The sequence below is a fragment of the Prunus persica genome, chromosome G8 (genome assembly GCF_000346465.2).
Source record: "Prunus persica cultivar Lovell chromosome G8, Prunus_persica_NCBIv2, whole genome shotgun sequence".
Lineage (NCBI taxonomy): Eukaryota > Viridiplantae > Streptophyta > Magnoliopsida > Rosales > Rosaceae > Prunus > Prunus persica.
Window position 1 is genome coordinate 5,942,099 of NC_034016.1, and position 22,213 is coordinate 5,964,311.

At 40.1% G+C, this 22,213-nt stretch overlaps 1 protein-coding gene across 6 annotated transcripts in view; it reads left to right on the plus strand.

Annotated features, from left to right (window-relative positions):
• LOC18768172 (TMV resistance protein N) overlaps positions 1 to 20,228 on the plus strand; it is a 42,955-nt gene extending 22,727 nt beyond the window's left edge. The window contains exons 1-6 of one of the 6 annotated variants that reach the window (XM_020570095.1): positions 13,288 to 13,587; positions 14,040 to 14,565; positions 14,661 to 15,753; positions 17,834 to 18,109; positions 18,221 to 19,252; positions 19,338 to 20,228. In XM_020570095.1, coding sequence (XP_020425684.1) covers positions 14,057 to 14,565; positions 14,661 to 15,753; positions 17,834 to 18,109; positions 18,221 to 19,252; positions 19,338 to 20,057 — 3,630 coding nt within the window. In that variant the 5' untranslated portion in view covers positions 13,288 to 13,587; positions 14,040 to 14,056 and the 3' untranslated portion in view covers positions 20,058 to 20,228. Of the gene's footprint in view, positions 1 to 13,287; positions 13,588 to 14,039; positions 14,566 to 14,660; positions 15,754 to 17,833; positions 18,110 to 18,220; positions 19,253 to 19,337 lie in introns of those variants that run through there. The other 5 variants (XM_020570096.1, XM_020570097.1, XM_020570100.1 and 2 more) reach the window with 5 other exon arrangements.

Genomic DNA, 22,213 nt, shown 5'->3' on the forward strand with positions numbered 1-22,213 from the left:
ATCAAAGAAAATATTCATTTGTGTATCTGAATCAATTTTGACATGTGGACACTTTATGTACATCTCTGTATATCTCTCCCACGCTTCATGAAACTCTTCATTGGGCTTCTGTGTGAATGTCAAAATCTCCCTCTTGTAATTCAATGTCTTGGATGCTGGATAATATTTGTTCAGGAATTTTGTGTGTAACTGCTGCCAAGTAGTAATGCTATTAGCTGGTAGAGTAAATAACCAAGTTTCGGCCTTGTCCTTCAAAGTGAAAGGGAAGAGACGTAACTTAATAGCCTCAGCAGAAAAACCCCTAATCAAAATATTCTTGCAACCGACAATAAATTTTGCAATATGTATGTTTGCATCTTCATTAGGCAACCCCCGAAAAGTAGGTAGAATTTCAAGCATATGGTGCCTGATCTCGAACGAATCACCCTCTTCTTGTTCAGGATACACAATGCAATTGGGAACATCAGTGGCACGGGCTTCCAATGACTCCCTGAGTGGTCTACCTGCCGCAGGTAATTCTAACGCCATGTTACTCTCGTTTGCAAACAAATTCTGCAAAAAAGTGCCCTGCAGTGAACAGTCCCAAGCCCAAATAACTTCTCTTCGCTGTCTATGCAGTGTGCGCTCTGGTTCTGGATCAAATTGTACAATCTGTGCAGTTCCTGATCTGGTCTGGACCATGCAGTCTGCAAAATCTGCAACAGAAACAAAATTGTTCAATTTCAATTTTTTTTTATTTTTTATTTTGGACGAAAATTAAAAAATAAAATAAAATAAAATAAAATAAATCAGAAAAAGGTTAAACAAAAATTGTCTAAAATAGTCCCCGGCAGCGGCGCCAATTTCTTGATAGGATTTTTAGTACTTGTGCAAACAGTGTTAAAAATCACATAAAATACTTGCAAGAATACAAGGCTATTGTAGTATAGATGCTCATGCAAGGTCGTTTTCCTCAAGGACTAATTAGCAATTTATGTAAAAACAAATTCCAATTACTACTTAAAATAAAAAGTCAAGAAAGATGATTATAAATTTGGTGGAATCTAAAAAACAAATATTAAACAAAAACAAATACGATTGAAAGAAAGAGTTTTGAATATCAATTTATAAAAACACTAGGGTTTCACCATCACCTAGCAATCCTATGAACTTTTACCAATTACTTATGATTTGCACATGGCCACTTTGAAGGTTAGGTTTTCCTAATGTATATTCTACTTGGAACCTCCAACACAGAACGTATATCCAACATGCAACCCGTCCGGACGTTCGGATCAAATCTGAACATGAAAGACTCATTAAGTTTTGTGAAAACCCTTTGAAAAACCATGCAACCCTTAAGACGTGGTGTTCATCTTAAGTGAAATTACAATTATTAATCACAAGAAGCTAGCATCAATTTCAGGGAACCTTCCGACCAAAATTGCATCCAATTACTTTTCTAAAGATCCTAATGGTGATCAGGCATTAAGACAATTAGATAGTTTAAAACAGTGATTAACAATTCAAAATACGCATGCACTCATCATAAGCAATTAAATAAAAATCACATATTCATGCTAAGGTTCAAGGCTTCACCCTAGCAAAAGAAATTTAGTTACGCATACTCATAATTGAAATCCAAGAAAATATCATTAAGAAGAAAAGAACGAAAACACCTGAAAGTTGTGAAAACCCAAAACCCTAGCAATTGCTCTCTACAATGCAAAGTTCAAAAGTGAAAAGGGAGTCCTTCAATTCCTTGTGAGAAAGAGCTTAAATACCCCTTAAAACCTAGCTGCCAATGTACAGCTTTTCTATCCCCACAAGGAAACTAATTAAAGTAAAATAATACTAGGAAATAAAGTCCAAATTGGAATAGGAGAATTTGCCTAAAATCTGCCCAGCCACGTTTTGGCCCCAAATCTCCTCCAAATCTGGCCCAAGATAGCTTGTTTTAAAGATAAAAATGTTCTGAACACTTCTCTAGAAGGCCACGAACCCATCCGAGGTCATCTTGGGCTTCAAAAACGCAATAAAAGCCCAACACGTCACTATTCCAGCACCGCGCACTGCTCCTTTATTTTATTGCCAGAAAATAACCGCTTGGAAGAAAAATCTGAAATTTTGATACGATCAAGCTAAGTGACTCAAGAACGTCCTCCAACTGGAATTACTCCAAAATTCCTCAATTTGATTATGTTTTGCTCTAGAGAGAGTCGAAAGTCCTATATTGGAAATATAATTCAAAGTATCAAAATTCTTCCAAAATATTAACCAAAATATACTAAGAATGAGGTTAAATATATAATATAAAATATGTCCATCAAAATACCCCCAAACTTAGCTTTTGCTTGTCCTCAAGCGAAACAAGACTCAAATAAAAACTTAACAGATTAGACATCTGGCTAACACTTAACTAGGACAAAATTTCCATCTTCAAGTTGCATCTGGCTAACCCTTTGTCCAGCCTAGATTTCTCCCTGTCCTGGTACTCCAACTATCTGTGTCACATCCCGGGATCAACTCCGCCGTAGCACGATATTGTCCGTTTTGGGCCCCCCTCTCTGGCCCTCACAGTTTTATTTCTGGGAGCTCACGACCAACTTCCCAGTGGGTCACCCATCCTGGAATTACTCTGGCCCCCAATTCGCTTAACTTCAGAGTTCCTACGACTCCGAAGCCAGTGAGCTCCCAAAAGGCCTCGTGCTAGATGGATGCGGGTGTGCACATATAAGGCACATCACCCCCTCTCCGTTGGTTGATGTGGGATCTTACAATCCACCCCCCTTAAGGACCCGACGTCCTCGTCGGCACACTCGCACCACACGGCAGAGTGGCTCTGATACCAAATTGTCACATTCCGGGATCAACTCCGCCGTAGCACGATATTGTCCGCTTTGGGCCCCCCTCTCTGGCCCTCACGGTTTTGTTTCTGGGAGCTCACGACCAACTTCCCAATGGGTCACCCATCCTGGGGTTGCTCTGGCCCCCAACTCGCTTAACTTCGGAGTTCCTACGACTCCGAAGCCAGTGAGCTCCCAAAAGGCCTCGTGCTAGATGGATGCGGGTGTGCACATATAAGGCACATCACCCCCTCTCCGTTGGTTGATGTGGGATGTGGCGGGGATGGAGGTGGAGGATTGGCTCCCCATCTCGGAACACGATCACCCCTCGTCCTAGGGCGTCGAGGATGCATGATTCTACACAAAGGTCACCATAGAATCATTAGTTTCAACAATGCAACAAAAGCACAAAGGTCGAAGGAAAGTGAACCTAATGCTCTGATACCAAGCTGACAGGACCCGTCCCGGAAACTGGAGCCAATCCCATCTCGTTACCGACATCTCCCCGATGCCGGGCCCACTTACTAAGGATCGAGACTTTCTACCAAAATTTTGGCAGAGTCTCCCCTGTAAATTGAACATTTCCCCAAAAATTCAACCTACTCAAAATTCACAGTTTAAAGTACCCAACCAGCAGCATGCTTTAAAGCAAAAAAAAAAAAACAGTTTACAACAAAGGCCTCCAGCCTCAAAGATCAAACCCTAACAAGGGCGATAACAGAGCATATCTAAGGAATTCAATTACAGCAAAAACAAAGTTCAAGGGAAACAGAAAGAAGAAGTCCTACGAAGGCTCAAGGCTCGTAAGCACACGATCCGGCTCAGCTGCGGAGCTCAGTCAACTACTGGTTGGGGGGCGCAAAACACAAAAATGTGAGTGGACGAAAATAAAGTTCAGTTCTGTGTAAACCAACATAATACAACCCCCACTGTTTAATAAACCGTGCAAGAAAATCCAAATGCATCCCAAACCATCAAAATCAAATAAATATTTATATATGTCAAAACCAAACCAATATCGGATGCCAAGTCCGAAATCCAAACAGAACACTAAACAAACCCACCAATTAAATATTATAATTTCCAAACCAAACTCTCGAAAGCGTACGCATTGGCACGACTGGCAAGGAAGTATCCTCATCGAAAAACAAGAATGAATGAATAGTTATATACATATGTAAATATATATATATATAATATAAGAGATATATATATATATATACATAAATAATAATAATATAAATATGACCAACACCTAGTTGTACCGGGGAAACAATCCAACCGGGGGATTGTTTAACTAGTCACCATGGCAGAGTCCCCATGAAGAGTCCTCAATTCACCATGTAACTAGGGAACGAGCCATCCAACTGGGGGACTAACTCTCAGCCAGCACGTACAGCCGATACCCTCAAAACTCGTACGTCTGTGACCTGTCCTACGCGCGCGGACTACCCAATCCAGGGTCTACAGCAACATCACGTCAAGGATGCCCCGGGTTCCGACATTTCCAAGTATCTCAAGTTTCAAAACTAGGGAGGTACATAGGGTAGTGCTTATAGCACTCCAAACTGACATTCTATACTCATCACTTTCCACAATCTCATCTCAATAACCCAAGTACCCCACACATAGCCAAACATATATAGAAATTCTCATAATCCATATATACATACTCAAGATACTCAATATGTCAAAACCTAAATTATATTACCAATACTTTATGAAAATCAAAAATTCAACTATTAAATATAACATGCATTTCAATAACTATTTAATTCATATGCATAAAATTCTCATTATAAAACCATGCTTATAACTTGAAAACAAAGTCCACTCACAAGTAGTCTCACACTGCCTGACCCTGAGAGGGTCCCGCCTGCTGCGTATGCGTGGTCGGAGTACCTATTTCAGAATACGAATACTAGATTAATACAAAGTGTTTTGAACGAGAACTTGAATTAAAATCCTAATTTCCCGGGTTTCTAGCAAGTGTACGAGGAACGGAACAAACTGGAAGTTCCTAGGAGTTCCACAAGGTTTAAGACATATGTCCCGTAAGTTTGGTCCGAAAAGGACGGTTAGATCGCTCACGATCGAACGGTTATCGAAAAATCTTCAAACTTTAAATTATTGAATCGGAACATCCGGGGCTCGGATTCATGATCTGCAAATTCCTTCACGTTCCTAGAAAAGTCTAGAGTAACATAAATTGGAATGGAGTCGATCCAACGGTCCGAACATGGCGAACCCGGATAACTCCTAATATGTGAAAATTCGTTCGATAGTCAAACGATGTCCGAATTGAGATCCGCGAAATCCTACGCACTCGTGACAACCAGGAGATCGCATTGGGACAAAAATGCAAGTTTGCTACAGTGCCCATGCGCCGCCATACGCGCTGGCAGCGTTTGGGTGTCCAAAACGATAACCCTTCATCGGAAAAACTCAACACCTCGGCTCAAGGCTCCTACCCTAGGTACAACACCCTATTTGGAGTCACTTTTGTTCTTCGGCCTACCCCAAAAAGTGACCGGAAGTGGCCGGAATCGGAAATCCAAAATCGGCCGAACCCTAAGTTGAAATTCAACTGACCTAAGCTCAAAATTAACGAAATCCTACCCAACCATCAGCTAGAGCATGGACAATAGGTACAAAACCATACCTTACTCATTAAATTTGGTGGAGAAATTAGAGAGAACGAGAGGCAGAAAGTTTGTTGAAAAACTGTCAAAACAGCCTGATTTCGTGGCTGTTTCCGGCGACCACGACGACGGATCAAGGCTGGGACTGGTCTGGAATTGAAGAGGGAAGTGAGGCGGTTCTAACGGGACCGGTGCCGCCCCAAGTGGCGGTGTGTGGTGGCGGCGGCGACGGTGGGAAGTTGCTGCCGTCGCAAGCCAAAAATAAAAAGGGAAGGGGGTGTTTCTGGTTCGCAGGGGAGAGAGAGAGAGAGAGAGAGAGAGAGAGAGAGAGAGAGAGAGAGGCAAAAATCTGGTTTTTAAAAATCAACTTCGAAATACTTACGGTTTTGCCATTGTCGATGTTTTGATTGTAACTTCTTCGTTACAACTCCGAATCGAGCCCACTACGTGTCTACAGACTCATCTCAATACGATCTACCCAAAAATACCAGCCACTGCCCCAAAATCTGTCCGGGTAATAAAATGACCAAAATACCCCTACCCCAAGGGTAAATCCGTAAATTCAAAATTAATTAAATTAAGAAATTTAATTTAGGAATTTAATTTAGAGTCGGGGTAAATTGTCACACACCGGGATCAACTCCGTCGTAGCACGATATTGTCCGCTTTGGGTCCCCCTCTCTGGCCCTCACAGTTTTATTTCTGGGAGCTCACGACCAACTTCCCAGTGGGTCACCCATCCTGGAATTACTCTGGCCCCCAACTCGCTTAACTTCAGAGTTCCTACGACTCCGAAGCCAGTGAGCTCCCAAAAGGCCTCGTGCTAGATGGATGCGGGTGTGCACATATAAGGCATATCACCCCCTCTCCGTTGGTTGATGTGGGATCTTACAATCCACCCCCCTTAAGGACCCGACGTCCTCGTCGGCACACTCGCACCACACGGCAGAGTGGCTCTGATACCAAATTGTCACATTCCGGGATCAACTCCGCCGTAGCACGATATTGTTCGCGTTGGGCACCCCTCTCTGGCCCTCACGGTTTTGTTTCTGGGAGCTCACGACCAACTTCCCAGTGGGTCACCCATCCTGGGATTGCTCTGGCCCCCAACTCGCTTAACTTCGGAGTTCCTACGACTCCGAAGCCAGTGAGCTCCTAAAAGGCCTTGTGCTAGATGGATGCGGGTGTGCACATATAAGGCACATCACTCCCTCTCCGTTGGTTGATGTGGGATCTTACAATTGCTCTGATGACTCGGGGAACTTTGTGATCTACATGATGCATCTTTACAAGGCTTGGGATGCGTTCTAATGCAGCATGATCGAGTGATTGCCTATGCCTCAAGGCAGCTCAAGAAGCATGAGCAGAATTGTCCTGTCCATGACTTAGAACTTGCCGCAGTGGTGTTCGCTCTCAAGATTTGGCGGCACTACTTGTATGGTGAGAAGTGTCAGATTTTCACTGATCACAAGAGCCTCAAGTACTTTTTCACTCAGAAGGAGTTAAATATGAGACAACGACGTTGGCTGGAATTGATTAAGGATTATGATTGTACAATTGAGTATCATCCCGGTCGAGCTAATGTGGTAGCAGATGCGCTGAGTAGGAACGTCAGTGGGAACTTAGCCCATCTCAGAACGGCCTATCTTCCATTATTGGTGGAACTGCGGAAGGACGGTGTAGATTTGGAAACGACTCAACAGGGAGGATTAATTGCTAGTTTGCATGTGAGGCCTATTCTGGTTGAACGGGTGATTGCAGCCCAATTGGAAGATCCTAATCTTTGTGTGATAAGGTTGGAAGTAGAGAATGGTACACGGACGGATTATGCTATCAGAAAAGATGGGGCCTTGGTAACTGGAACTCGTCTTTGTGTACCCAAGAGTAATGATGACTTGAGAAGAGAAATTATGGAGGAAGCTCACTGTTCCACGTACTCTATGCATCCCGGTAGTACTAAGATGTATCGAACTCTACGTGAGTACTACTCATGGCCACATATGAAGGGTGATATTGCTAAGTTTGTGAGCAGATGTCTGATTTGTCAACAAGTGAAAGCGGAGCGGTAGAAACCCTCGGGACTTATGCAGCCACTTCCGATCCCTGAATGGAAGTGGGAGCATATCACAATGGACTTCGTTTTCAAACTTCCACGTAATTCAAAAGGGCATGACGGAATTTGGGTGATAGTTGACCGACTCACCAAATCCGCCCATTTTCTACCTATATAAGAAACCTATTCTTTATCAAAGCTGGCGAAACTCTTTGTGGATGAGATAGTGAGATTGCACGGAGCTCCTGCGTCCATTGTATCGGACAGGGATGCAAGGTTCACATCTCATTTCTGGAAGTGTTTACAAGAAGCTATGGGTACTAAGTTACGTTTTAGTACTGCTTTTCATCCTCAAACCGATGGACAGTCGGAAAGAACCATTCAAACTTTGGAAGATATGTTGAGAGCTTGTGTGTTACAGCTAAAAGATAATTGGGATACTCACCTTGCCTTGGTGGAATTTGCATATAACAACAGTTATCATTCGAGCATTAAGATGGCTCCGTATGAGGCTTTGTATGGGAGGCAGTGTAGAACTCCTATTTGTTGGAATGAGGTGGGTGACAAGAAAGTGGAAAAGGTGGACAGTATCCGAGCCACAACTGAGAAGGTGAATATGATTAGAGATAAGTTGAAAATCGCACAAGACCGACAGAAGAGCTATGCGGATAACAGATCCAAGGATCTTGAGTTTGCAGTTGGGGATTGGGTATTCTTAAAGTTATCTCCATGGAAGGGTGTGATGAGGTTTGGTAAACGTGGGAAGTTAAGCCCTCGTTATATTGGACCTTATGAGATCACGGAGCGCATTAGACTAGTTGCCTATAGACTTGCCCTACCTACCGAACTATCTCGGATCCATGACGTGTTTCATGTATCCATGCTAAGGAAGTACATGCCTGATCCTTCTCATGTTCTGGAACATCAACCCGTGGAGTTGAGAGAAGATTTGACGTATGAAGAACAACCAGTGCAGATTTTGGATAGGAATGAACAAAGGTTGCGCTCCAGATCCATTCCTGTGGTAAAAGTTTTGTGGAGAAGTCAAACTGTTGAAGAAGCTACATGGGAGCCCGAGGCGCAGATGCGGGCCAAGTACCCTTATCTCTTCCATTGACAGGTACGTAAATTTCGAGGACGAAATTTTTTTAAAGGGGGTAGGTTGTAACACCCCGACTCTAAATTAAATTCCTAAATTAAATTTCTTAATTTAATTAATTTTGAATTTACGGATTTACCCTTGGGGTAGGGGTATTTTGGTCATTTTATTACCCGGATAGATTTTGGGGCAGTGGCTAGTATTTTTGGGTAGATCGTATTGAGATGAGTCCGTAGACACGTAGTGGGCTCGATTCGGAGTTGTAACGAAGAAGTTACGATCAAAACATCGACAATGGCAAAACCGTAAATATTTCGAAGTTGATTTTTAAAAACCAGATTTTTGCCTCTCTCTCTCTCTCTCTCTCTCTCTCTCTCTCCCCTGCGAACCAGAAACCCCCCTTCCCTTTTTATTTTTGGCTTGCGACGGCAGCAACTTCCCACCGTCACCGCCGCCGCCACACACCGCCACTTGGGGCGGCACCGGTCCCGTTAGAACCGCCTCACTTCCCTCTTCAATTCCAGACCGGTCCCAACCTTGATCCGTCGTCGTGGTCGCCAGAAACAGCCACGAAATGAGGCTGTTTTGACAGTTTTTCAACAAACTTTCGGCCTCTCATTCTCTCTCATTTCTCCAAGAAAATTTGACAAGTAAGGTATGGTTTTCTACCTATTTTCCATGCTCTAGCTGATGGTTGGGTAGGATTTCGTTAATTTTGAGCATAGGTCAGTTGAATTTCAACTTAGGGTTCGGCCGGTTTTGGATTTCCAATTCCGGCCACTTCCGGTCACTTTTTGGGGTAGGCCCAAGAACAAAAGTGACTCCAAATAGGGTGTTGTACCTAGGGTAGGAGCCTTGAGCCGAGGTGTTGAGTTTTTCCGACGAAGGGTTATCGCTTTGGACACCCAAATGCTGCCAGCGCGTGTGGCGGTGCGTGGGCACTGTAGCAAACTTGCATTTTTGTCCCAATGCGATCTCCTGGTTGTCACGAGTGCGTAGGATTTCGCGGATCTCAATTCGGACATCGTTTGACTATCGAACGAATTTTCACATATTAGGAGTTATCCGGGTTCGCCATGTTCGGACCGTTGGATCGACTCCATTCCACTTTATGTTACTCTAGACTTTCCTAGGAACGTGTAGGAATTTGCAGATCATGAATCGGAGCCCCGGATGTTCCGATTCAATAATTTAAAGTTTGAAGATTTTTCGATAATCGTTCGATCGTGAGCGATCTAACCGTCCTTTTCGGACCAAACTTACGGGACATATGTCTTAAACCTTGTGGAACTCCTAGGAACTTCCAGTTTGTTCCGTTCCTCGTACACTCGCTAGAAACCCGGGAAATTAGGATTTTAATTCAAGTTCTCGTTCAAAACACTTTGTATTAATATGGTATTTGTATTCTGAAATAAGTACTCCGACCACGCATACGCAGCAGGCGGGACCCTCTCAGGGTCAGGCAGTGTGGGACTACTTGTGAGTGGACTTTGTTTTCAAGTTATAAGCATGGTTTTATAATGAGAATTTTATGCATATGAATTAAATAGTTATTGAAATGCATGTTATATTTAATAGTTGAATTCTTGATTTTCATAAAGTATTGGTAATATAATTTGGGTTTTGACATATTGAATATCTTGAGTATGTATATATGGATTATGAGAATTTCTATATATGTTTGGCTATGTGTGGGGTACTTGGGTTATTGAGATGAGATTGTGGAAAGTGATGAGTATAGAATGTCAGTTTGAAGTGCTATAAGCACTACCCTATGTACCTCCCCAGTTTTGAAACTTGAGATACTTGGAAATGTCGGAACCCGGGGCAACCTTGACGGGATGTTGCTGTAGACCCTGGATTGGGTAGTCCGCGCGCGTAGGACAGGTCACAGACGTACGAGTTTTGAGGGTATCGGCTGTACGTGCTGGCTGAGAGTTAGTCCCCCAGTTGGACGGCTCGTTCCCTAGTTACATGGTGAATTGAGGACTCTTCATGGGGACTCTGCCATGGTGACTAGTCAAACAATCCCCCGGTTGGATTGTTTCCCCGGTACAACTAGGTGTTGGTCATATTTATATTATTATTATTTATGTATATATATATATATCTCTTATATTATATATATATATTTACATATGTATATAACTATTCATTCATTCTTGTTTTTCGGTGAGGATACTTTCTTGCCGGTCGTGCCAATGGGTACGCTTTCGAGAGTTTGGTTTGGGAATTATAATATTTAATTGGTGGCTTTGTTTAGTGTTCTGTTTGGATTTCGGACTTGGCATCCGGTATTGGTTTGGTTTTGACATATATAAATATTTATTTGATTTTAATGGTTTGGGATGCATTTGGATTTTCTTGCACGGTTTATTAAACAGTGGGGGTTGTATTATGTTGGTTTACACTGAACTGAACTTTATTTTCGTCCACTCACATTTTTCTGTTTTGCGCCCCCCAGTCAGTAGTTGACTGAGCTCCGCAGCTGAGCCGGATCATGTGCTTACGAGCCTTGAGCCTTCGTAGGACTTCTTCTTTCTGTTTCCCTTGAACTTTGTTTTTGCTGTAATTGAATTCCTTAGATATGCTCTGTTATCGCCCTTGTTAGGGTTTGATCTTTGAGGCCGGAGGCCTTTGTTGTAAACTGTTTTTTTTTTTTGCTTTAAAGCATGCTGCTGGTTGGGTACCTTAAACTGTGAATTTTGAGCAGGTTGAATTTTTGGGGAAATGTTCAATTTACAGGAGAGACTCTGCCAAAATTTTGGTAGAAAGTCTCGATCCTTAGTAAGTGGGCCCGGCATCGGGGAGATGTCGGTAACGAGATGGGATTCGCTCCGGCTTCCGGGACGGGTCCTATCAATCTGTGCAATGAGAGGATTCTCTTGGTATGACCATGCCAGTCCTGGTAGAGGTCCAAAATGGAGTTCTAGCTGATGGACCACAACATCTGGGTTTGGAATTCTTGCAATAGTAGCCTAACGATCCTTCCTGAACTGCCTGTTGACTTGCCACTACATCATGGCTGTCATGTTATTTACAGTATCCTGATTCCTTTGTGTTGCAGCCTCTTGTATCTGGTTTATCTTTCTAGAACCAGACCTGGAACATCTACTCCTAGTGCTGCCATGGGCTGAATGTCTAGCGTCACTCTCCTCTGATTCATGTCCTTCCTGGAGAGTTGCTTGATTTCTTTCCATGGCAAAGCCTGGATTCTAGCTAGTATTTCCAATATTCATACACCAAAAGATATCTTCTAGGAGTACGTATACTGAGAGGTCCCACTGGGCGTGCCAAATTATTCACCCGTTTTGATTTACTCCTGTGATGGTAGGTTAAAGTTCCTCATTAGCTTGATAACCATTGGTGGTCAACAAGTCAACTTTCTTTTGTGCATGAGCGTGCCACTGCTAGCAGTTTAAACCCCTAGCAGACTTCTAAAAAATAGATAACTTGCGCCCCAACTTACTGATTCTTAAAGAAGCAATTGTGAATTTGGGTGAGGAATATCTTCCAAGTAAGTTTTTTTCTTGCCTCAGACTGGTGAGAACTTCATAATTTTTCACAATACAAAACTAGTAGTTCTGGCTAGAATTGATAAAAAAAGAAGACAAACGGTTAGGGAGTGTTTTGGGGCCAATGGTTAGAGAGGGTTTTGGCCCGTGGCTTACGAACCAAAGTAGGTAGCTTGAAGCTTAATGGGCCAAAGTTTGGTCCAACCCAATGGTTAAGCCGGCTTTGCCCAACTCGTGTCAAGCAGTCCACCCACAGCCCAACGGCAACTCTCTCTCTCTCTCTCTCTCTCTCTCTCTCTCTCTCTCTCTCTATTTATTTGTTTGGCATGGGTCTGGATCTCTCTCATGTAACCCTATAACCCAAAATATGTAATCTTTTGTTGCCCAACTTCCATGAAATTTAGTTTGTCCCTTTACCTTATTTTTGTATGGAAATTGTGGTCCTTATCTCGAACTTGTGTGCGGGTGCCTTCAAGTCTTCCTTTGGTATTCTTCCACGCTGCTTCATTTTCTTTTCCTCTATTTTTTCTTTTTGTGTGGGGAAATTGGTTTGGAATTGCATATGAACAAATTTTTTTTTTCTTGACAATTTATTATTTTATGACTTTTGCTACGAGGATTATTGGCAAAATGGGCTCTTCATGGAAAGATCCATTTCCGTTTACTTTATTTGAAATGTGTCCAGACAACTTTCAAATAAGTATGTATATACGTATACAGAAATATGTCAAGAGTAACTGGTTTTACGGAATGAGCCAAACGATATTCTTTTACTTGTCTTTGATTCAAGAGTGGGGTTCAATATTTAATCATTCATTGTTGGTTGAATTTATTTAGAACAAAGCTGTTATCTAAACTAAATTTCTAGCTTCATTCATTCTCAGTAGTTTTGATGGTTTGATCAATCAATTAAAATTTTATCTCTTTAGGACATGTTCAATTTAACCGTTAAACTTGACCAAAGAAAATTATGCAACCACTCAAATAATTGACGTGACAGTAAAATAAAATAAAAAGCAAAAGAACTTTTCCGAAAATGAAATGCCCTCCTTCCTCTTCAAAATAAATCACTCATGGACCGAAGACTTGGACTTTCATTGGAGACTTGGACTTGGAGATAGCTGACAAGAGAAGACGCGTGCTCGCCACTACACAGTTTTGCAAGTCTCACTCTCTCTCTCTCTCTCTCTCTGACTGTTAGGTTTGCTTTTGTTGTTGGTTTTTTGGCTGATCTTGAGAAGTATTTATTATGAGTTTCTGGTTGGTTTGCTTTTGTTGCTGGTTTTTAGCTGATATTGAGAAGAAGTATTTATTGTGAGTTTCTGGTTGGTTTGCTGGTCGTGTGGTGGTTGTCTTACAAATTCTCTGGCTCTGTAATTTTTTCGGCGTTCAGGTAACGCTAAGCTAAACTTGTTTGCTTGCTTCGACTACATTCCATATCTGTTTTGTTCAGGTAACGTTGACTAAAGCATATGCAATTTTTAGTTCACTTGTGTAGTCATGAGGCTTATATTTTTGTTTTAAATGTTGAAATTCATATTTTTGTTCCTTCTAATGTTTATATGTTGAATTCCTCTGTTTCTCTCTGTTGAAGTGGATTAAAAAAAAAAACCCAAAAAATAACAACATAACATGTTCGACTATCGGTATTTTACTCAACGTGTATAATATGATTTCCCCACTTGTCTGACTTTTTGTTTCCTTTTCTTTGCTCTGAAACTTGTTTCCTCAACTCCTTATTTTTCCTCTGGCTTACTAAATTTTCATTTACCCAAAAAAAACTCTCTAAATTTTAATCCTTTTCTTTATGCAAGCCATTTATCATCATCTTCTATTTATTAGTTGAGTGTTTGGATTTTTAAAGATTTAATTAGCAAAAGGCTTATTTTCATTGAGTGTTTACAGCAGCAGTAGATTGCCAAATGGCATTGAGCACCCAAAGAGACTCTGCCTTTCTTCCTTCACCTCATCAGTCTGCTCCTCAACCGAACCACGATGTGTTTTTGAGTTTCAGGGGTGAGGACACTCGACATAGCTTTGTATCCCATTTATACCACGAATTGCAGCTCAGGGGCATTAAAACATTCAAGGACGATCCTAAGCTTGAAAGAGGGACACCTATTTCTTCAGAGCTCTTCAATGCAATCGAAGAATCAAGGCTTGCAATCGTTGTTCTTTCGCCAAATTATGCATCTTCTTCCTGGTGCTTGAATGAACTTACAAAGATTCTACAATGCATGAAATCCATAGGCACAATTCTGCCAGTGTTTTATAACGTGGATCCCTCCGTTGTGAGAAAACAAAGCGGCAGTTTTGCCGACGCCTTCGCTGAGCATGAGAAAAGGTTTAGGGAAGACATCGATAAGGTGAAGCGCTGGAGAGATGCTTTAACAGAAGTAGCCAATTTATCTGGGATAGATTCAAAGAAGGAGTAAGCATGAATGAACAACTTCTCTATATGTCTTAACAAAACCCATGGCTTATATTTTAGACTTTATGATCCTTTTTTACTTTTCCTCCTTGTAGGTGTGAAAGAAAGCTTATTGAAAAGATTGTTGAATGGGTGTGGAGTAAAATGCATCGCACATTCAAATTGTTAGATTCCACAGAGTTAGTGGGAATTAAGTTTACACTTGAGCACAAAGATTGGCTATTAGCTCCTACGGATGATGTTCGCTTTATAGGGATATGGGGAATGGGCGGCATTGGCAAGACGACCATTGCTAAGCTAGTTTATGAGAGCATTTCTATTCATTTTGAAGTTAGCTGCTTTCTTGCTAATGTTAGAGAGGTTTCTGAACATGGGAATCTTGTTAATCTACAAAGACAGCTTCTTTTCCCGATCTTGAAGGAACAAATTACTCAAGTTTGGGATGAACTGTGGGGGACCTATTTCATTAAGAATTGCTTATCTAATAAAAAGGTTCTTCTCATTCTTGATGATGTGAGTGAATCAAGCCAACTTGAAAAGTTGGCTGGTGAAAAGGATTGGTTTGGTAAGGGGAGTATAATCATAATTACAACAAGAGATGAACGGTTGCTAGTTAAGCATGATATGCAGGTATCATATAAGGTAGAGGGATTAGGTGATGATGATGCTCTTGAGCTCTTTAGTCGGAATGCCTTTAAAAAAAATGAGCCTGAGGAAGGTTTCTTGGAATTGTCCAAGGGTTTTGCAAATTATGCCAAAGGCCTTCCACTAGCTCTTAAACTTTTGGGATGCTTAGTGTATAAAAGAGATCAAGATGAATGGAAAAGTGAATTGGATAAGCTGCGGAAAATCCCTAAATCTGAAATTTTTGATTTGCTCAAACTAAGTTACGATGGACTGGATGAGATGAACAAGAATATATTTCTTGATGTTGCATTTTTTCATAAGTGGAAGGGCAAGGAGGAAGTAATTGAAATACTAGACAGTTGTGGCCTATGTGGTCGTATTGGGATAAATGCTCTCGTTCAGAAATCACTCTTAACTATATCAAATAGGAATGTTGAGATGCATGATTTGATACAGGAAATGGCATTGGAAATTGTTCGTCGAGAGTGTCCTGAAGAGCCTGGTAGACGAAGTCGATTGTGCAATCATGATGATATCTCTTATGTATTCATAAACAATACGGTAAGTGTTTTGGAAGATTTATGAATTGTCTTTAATACAGTATTAGACTTAATAAATGGTAGTCTTTGATGTATTCATAAATAATAGGGTTAACTGTTGATTTGCTCCCTGAACTTGTACCTAACTTTCGATTTACCACAAATCCTTTTTTTTAGGGAGATTCAGTATAATAACCAAAATAGGAGCCCAAATTATAAAAAAAAACCTTATATAAAATGGACTTTAAAAACACACCAAAAGCCCATTTACAACATAACAAAAAGGCTTTTAACTTATTTTAAATTACAAAACTGCCATTGATTTCTTAAGACATACTCAACCCAAAAACCCATAACACTCAATAGGGCAACAAAGTAATTTAATAATTAAAATTAAATTCAATAAGGCCAACTGTCATTTTTGGGTTTTTTTGGGTATGTTTATAGAAATTAAATAGTGTAGAGTTTATTTATAGTTTTAGTGCTAAGAATGGGTATTTGACTAAATATCTTTTTTTTTTTTTTATAAGAAAATTGAGGACCTCAATTATTATTTTTAGCCAATTTCCCTTTAAAAATATCATGTGCCAAAAATGTGAGGCTATTTAAGGGCAATTTGGTTATTTTTGCACCTTAACAATAATTAAAATTTTGAGAAAAAAATTAAAGCAAAAATAAAAAATTATAATAATTAAACCCTTCAGCTACCTCTTTACCCTTTCCCCGCTACTGTTACCCCCACCCCTCAGCCATCGCCATCCCTTTGCCCTTGCCCTTCCCCTTACCTCCTCTTTCTTGCACCTTCCCCCCTTGTTGCTCCTTCCCTTCCAGAACTTCTCAACACCCCAAACTGAGACCACCCACCCAACCACCTCTTCCTCATTGTTACCCTCACCACCAAAATCAAACCCCAAAGCATACCCAACCAGAAATCACAACCAAGATTCAGAAAAATACAAGCATTCAATAACCCACAAGCACAACATCTCTCTCTCCCTCCCTCTCATGGGCATATCGGGTGGGGCTTGTTGGTTGAGTAGCATGACTCAAATATTACACGGCTTGGGTGTTGGGTGGACTAAGGAATTCAAGGGGTTAAGGTGGTTTTTTTGGGAGAAGAGGGGTGCTGGAGTTGGGAGACTATGGTGGGGTAGCTAGGGGATGATGGTGGGGGAGGCTAGGGATTGGTGGGAGTAAGATGGGGCTGGGAAATGTTTTTGTTTTGTTTTCTTTTTCTTTATTGTTTTATAACATTATTTTATATTTATTTAAGTCTTGCATGTGACTATTCTTAACACTAATTGGATGAAATGTGAGTGAATCTGACGGTAGGGGGAAATTGACTAAAAAAATAATTGAGGTCCTTAATTTTCTTAAAAAAAGGGAATATAGGGTAAATTGAAAGTTAGGTACATGGCGGACTCTATTATATTCACCTTATTCCTACTCACCCATCCTCAAATCACGTTTCCACTTCATCAAATTTTTGGCATCAACGTCTTAAGTCGGACAATGGAACTTGGGTATGCAACATAGCATGAGACACTTTATAATCACGATGCCAAATAGGAGGTCGTGTAGGACGAGTGGAGTGACGGGTTGGTTCTAGAGAAGGAGATGGGTGAGCCATCACCGAGGAATCTGATTCTGTGGGGGCAGAGTTTGAATAAGGAAAAACATTCTCATAAAAAATGATTGCTGCAGACCTTTAATTGATTCTATTTCCTTCTCTAGTCCAGCAATCCCTGTAGTTTAGGCTGTAGCTATTACTTCTTTCCATATATGTTTCAAGCGCATCAAATATAACCAAGTGCAACGAGTATAGTCATCTACAATGGTTAAAAAGTAGCGTGCACCAGAATGAGAAGGAACTTTATGAGGTCCCCAAATATCACAATGAATTAAAGAAAAAGGTTCAGTAGAAGAAATTGAACTTCTACCAAAAGGCAATCTACAAGTTCAGAGGGCAAATCAATAATTAACCCTAAACAATATGATAAGAAGTTATATAAAGATAATTTTGGAAGATATATGAGTTCTCTTTAACACATTATTAGACTTAAATGTGGAATTAACTTTTCTTTTACTATTCTTAATTACAGGCAACGGACAAAATTAAAGGCATCAGATTACACATGGCGACACTTGAAAAGGCATATTGGAATTGTGAAGCCCTTTCTAAGATGCTTAACTTGGAATTTCTTGAATTTGATAATGTGATTATTTCTTCAAGTCCTAGAATTCTTCCTAATTCTTTAAGAAGTATCAAATGGAGTCAGTATCCTTCCAAATTTCTCCCATCAGGTTTTCAACCGAATTTCCTAATTGCACTTGAGATGAGGTACAGCAAACTTATTCGGCTTTGGGGTGGAAGAAAGGTAAGAGTAGGGACCATATGCCATTCTAGAAATTAGTTTTTTTTAATTATAAATAAATATTTTGTTAATCTGAGCTAATTATCTATTCTACCATTGTTATGAATTGTACAGGACTTGCCCAACTTGAAAATAATGAACCTTTTTGGCTCTGAAAACTTGACCACAACCCCAGATTTGTCTGGCATTCCGAATCTTCAAGTGTTGGATTTTCAATTGTGTAAGAATTTGGTTGAGATTCACCCATCAATTGCAGATCTCAAATGTCTTAAAAGGTTGTATCTTGGCTTTTGCTCAAAATTGAAAAAGACTCCTGAATTTTCAGAACAAATGAAAAATATGTTATCACTTAGCTTAACTAAGACGTCCATTGAGAAATTATCTTCATCAATAGGATGTCTGGTTGGCCTTACTGATTTCTTTCTAGTGGATTGCAAAAATCTCGCGAGTCTTCCGAATGAAATTTGTAATTTGAAGTCTCTTAAAGAATTAAATGTGGATGGATGCTCAAAAATTGACAAACTCCCAGAGAACATGGGGGAGATGGAGTCTCTTACAAAGCTTCAATTGTGTGGAACTTCTATAAGACAGCTGCCAAGCTCCGTTTGTGGTTTGAAAAAACTTTACCGTCTATCCTTACGTGGAAGTGGATCACAGCCTAATAAATCAAGGTTTTGGTGGGGCCTTCCCCGCTTATATCAAAGAAATGCTATTGTGTTGGGCTCGCTTGATGGTTTATGCTCTTTGGGGAAATTAGATCTGAGTGATTGTGGACTTTGTGAAGGGGATCTTCCCAATGATATTGGCTGCTTGTCCTATTTAGAACAATTAAAACTTAGTGGAAACAATTTTGTTAGCCTTCCTGCCAGCATTGGATGTCTTTCTAAGCTTAAGTTATTTTGGGTGAATGGGTGCCAAAAGCTTCAACAATTACCAGATCTTTCTAAGCTTATCTCATTAGTGGATATAGACATGACCGGTTGCACTTCCTTAAAAATGTTACCACAACTTTTGTCAAATTGCTCATTAGTGGATATAAACAACAACATACATTTTCCTAGTTTTAGTTGTGCCAATTGCTTTGTATTGGTTGACAATGAAGGCTGCGATAGTATACTAATGAAAATGCTACAGCGATACCTTCAGGTTCTCTCTCTCTCTCTCTCTTGTTGTTTGCTATGATAATAATTACAACTTACTAACCTCATATATATCTATGTATATGGTACAGCTAATCCCTAGGCCTTGTTTCGAGTACCCATTCGAAATTGTAACTCCTGGAAGGGAAATTCCAGAGTGGTTCAGTAATCAAAGTTTGGGAGATTCCCTAACTGTGGAGCTACCTCTGGATTCATGTACCACGTGGATGGGAATTGCTTTATGTGCTGTGTTTGAAGTTCAGGATGATCTTTCTGAATTTCATTATTTTCAAATTAGCTGTTCCCTACAAGGAATGCAGCCATTTGGATTTTCAAGATGTTTTAAAATACGCGATGTTGTGTCAGATCACCTTTGGGTAATTTATATATCTCGTGAAAAATTTGTGAAGAAATGCGGTCAGATAAAGGTTTTGTCAACAACTTATTATTCTAAAGAGGAAATGTGGAGACCCGAAAAATCTTGCATGAGTGTGAAGAAGTGTGCGTTTCGTTTGGTGCACGAGCAAGATGTGGAACAACTCAACCAGATCATGAGGAACAAATCCATCATCAAGAGCACTACTAGTTGTCCTACCAAATCAGCTGATGCACAAGGGCAACAATGCCACGATGACGAGGAGGCTAGTCCTAGTGGAAGTGGTAGCTCTCACCAAAAAATCTCTCTTCTGCAATCCTATGCTCTTTCCGAAGAGGCAGACCAAGATGAATTAAATGATGATGATGATGATGTTGTTGACGAAGCTCGACCCAGAAAAAGAAAAAAGATCGATGTGTTTGGGACTGACCTATGATTCGTCACTTTCAAAGCAAGAGGCATCACAGCTGCATCATTTCAATTCAATGTCAGTTGCTGCTTTTGCTGATTCTACTTTTCTTTTTTTTGGATTTGACGTACTATTGTTTTGTTCCACTGCTTGTGCTTCATTCTTTTGGCCTTATGTTGCTCTAAGTTTTGTTTTTCACCTATTGCTCCTTCATTTGGTTGGCCCGCTTCATTCTTAAACTACAGCAGGGGGTGCATAGGACTTTTGATTTGGAGGGTAACCACTTTGATTTGCTACTTAGGTCTTGCCCCCTTTTATTTTTTGCTGTTGTTGAAAAGTTTAATAAAAACTGTTATTCTTAAAAGAGGAGCTAAATTTTTGCTAACTTCATTAAAAGCTCCACCTTCTCAAATATCTGCACCTCAAATTTTTTCTCTCACAATTGATATTATTAGTAAGTCTCCCTGCATTTTCTTTTCTAGCCATACATTTATCATTAGATTCTTTGATGATAATTCCTCTCCTACCTGGTTCTTATTTACACAACTTATGTGACTATTTAAACTGCTCTGTTCTGTTTTGTGCATGATGGAATAAGCCAACAAGAATTCTCAATCAGACACGTAAACATTTACATTGAATCGATTTAGAACCGACCAATTGTGTTGTCGGAACTCCTCCCCTGCCTGCTTCATTGATCATCTTTTTGATAGTTTGTGCACTCTCTTTCAATTATGCAGCTTCTCTTATTTAGCATCTCTTAATTTTATATTATTCAACAGACTGGAGTTCTGAGTGGTTCATTAACATCAGAATATGTTGAGCAGAATTTGGGAGAGCTAGTTCTATTTTGAATAAAACTACAGTAACTTTTTATTTGGAGATTGGTGATGTATGAATGAGGTGTCAATCTAGTCAGAATGTACTCACACTTCCACAAAAACAGAGGATATAGTCTTTATATTAATATTCACAGTAGTCTGTCTTGATAACAGCATTTTCACGCGAGGGAAATCATTTGAGATTGAGAGGCAATAATTTTGTAGCTATTGATTTCCTTGTTTATTATTTAATTTTTTTTGAGACATTTTGGAGCTATAATTAGACTGGCATTAATTACTACATAGGTTCTAAAAATTAAGATGTATTGTAAGCTATAGATATGTTCAAACAAACAGAGCCGAAAAAACATCCAAGGGCCATCAAGTAGAAGCTCCAGATATAGCAACCAAAGGCCGAACGGCACCAAATAATGCCCAAGATGAAGCCAACTACAGTCTCTAGCTAATCAACCAATCACAAAATTACTAATTTGTCTAGCTCTAAACAAATTCCAATGAGAATTGAAGCAAAGTTTGGAGTCCAATAACTAAAAATCTAATAGAAATTAAAATTGCAAATGTGGGTTAGGCGAGTTGGTCAAGGTAGTGTGCTTGCTCTTTGCACCCAAGTTCAAACCCCCTCCCTGTATCGTACATTACAATAGGTTGAACATCACCTTTGTCAATTTGAGAAAGAAAAAAAAGAAATTAAAATGTAAAGCAAACATAAATTTAATAATCTAATTATCAATCTTTTGGAATGAGCACGAATAGTGAATACACTGACCAACTTTCGGTAAGTAAACGAATGGTCGATCCGTTTGAACATCAGCAAACAAAACAACCATCAGAAAGACCATAATTTATCGATTAATTCGTCTGATATATCATTAGTTGGGAATTACGTTTAATTATTTTAATTCCCACAAATTTTGTTATATGCATCATCAGTTGATGAGTTGAGTCCCATCAACTTCTCCTGCTGTTAAGTAACACATGATCGTTGTCATTATGAGTTATTTTCAACAGCCTCTTCACCACCCAATGCACATAATGTTTTTTTATTTTTCATTTTATAACACAATCACCTCACCATCTATATAAAACCCTTCATTCGTATCAATCCCTTACTCATCCACAATCAAAATCAAAATGGCAGCTTACACAACTTTCAAGATCTTCCTGCTCACAGCTCTTCTAGCCTTGACTATGCCATTCTTAGCCACAAGTGCTCGACCTTTGAACCCTAACCTAATTCGGTTGAACCTGAACCTCGCAGCCAGGTTGAATTTGAATGAAGAATCTTCCAATTGCTGGGACTCTTTGTTTCAGCTCTAGGCATGTTCTGGTGAGGTTGTCATG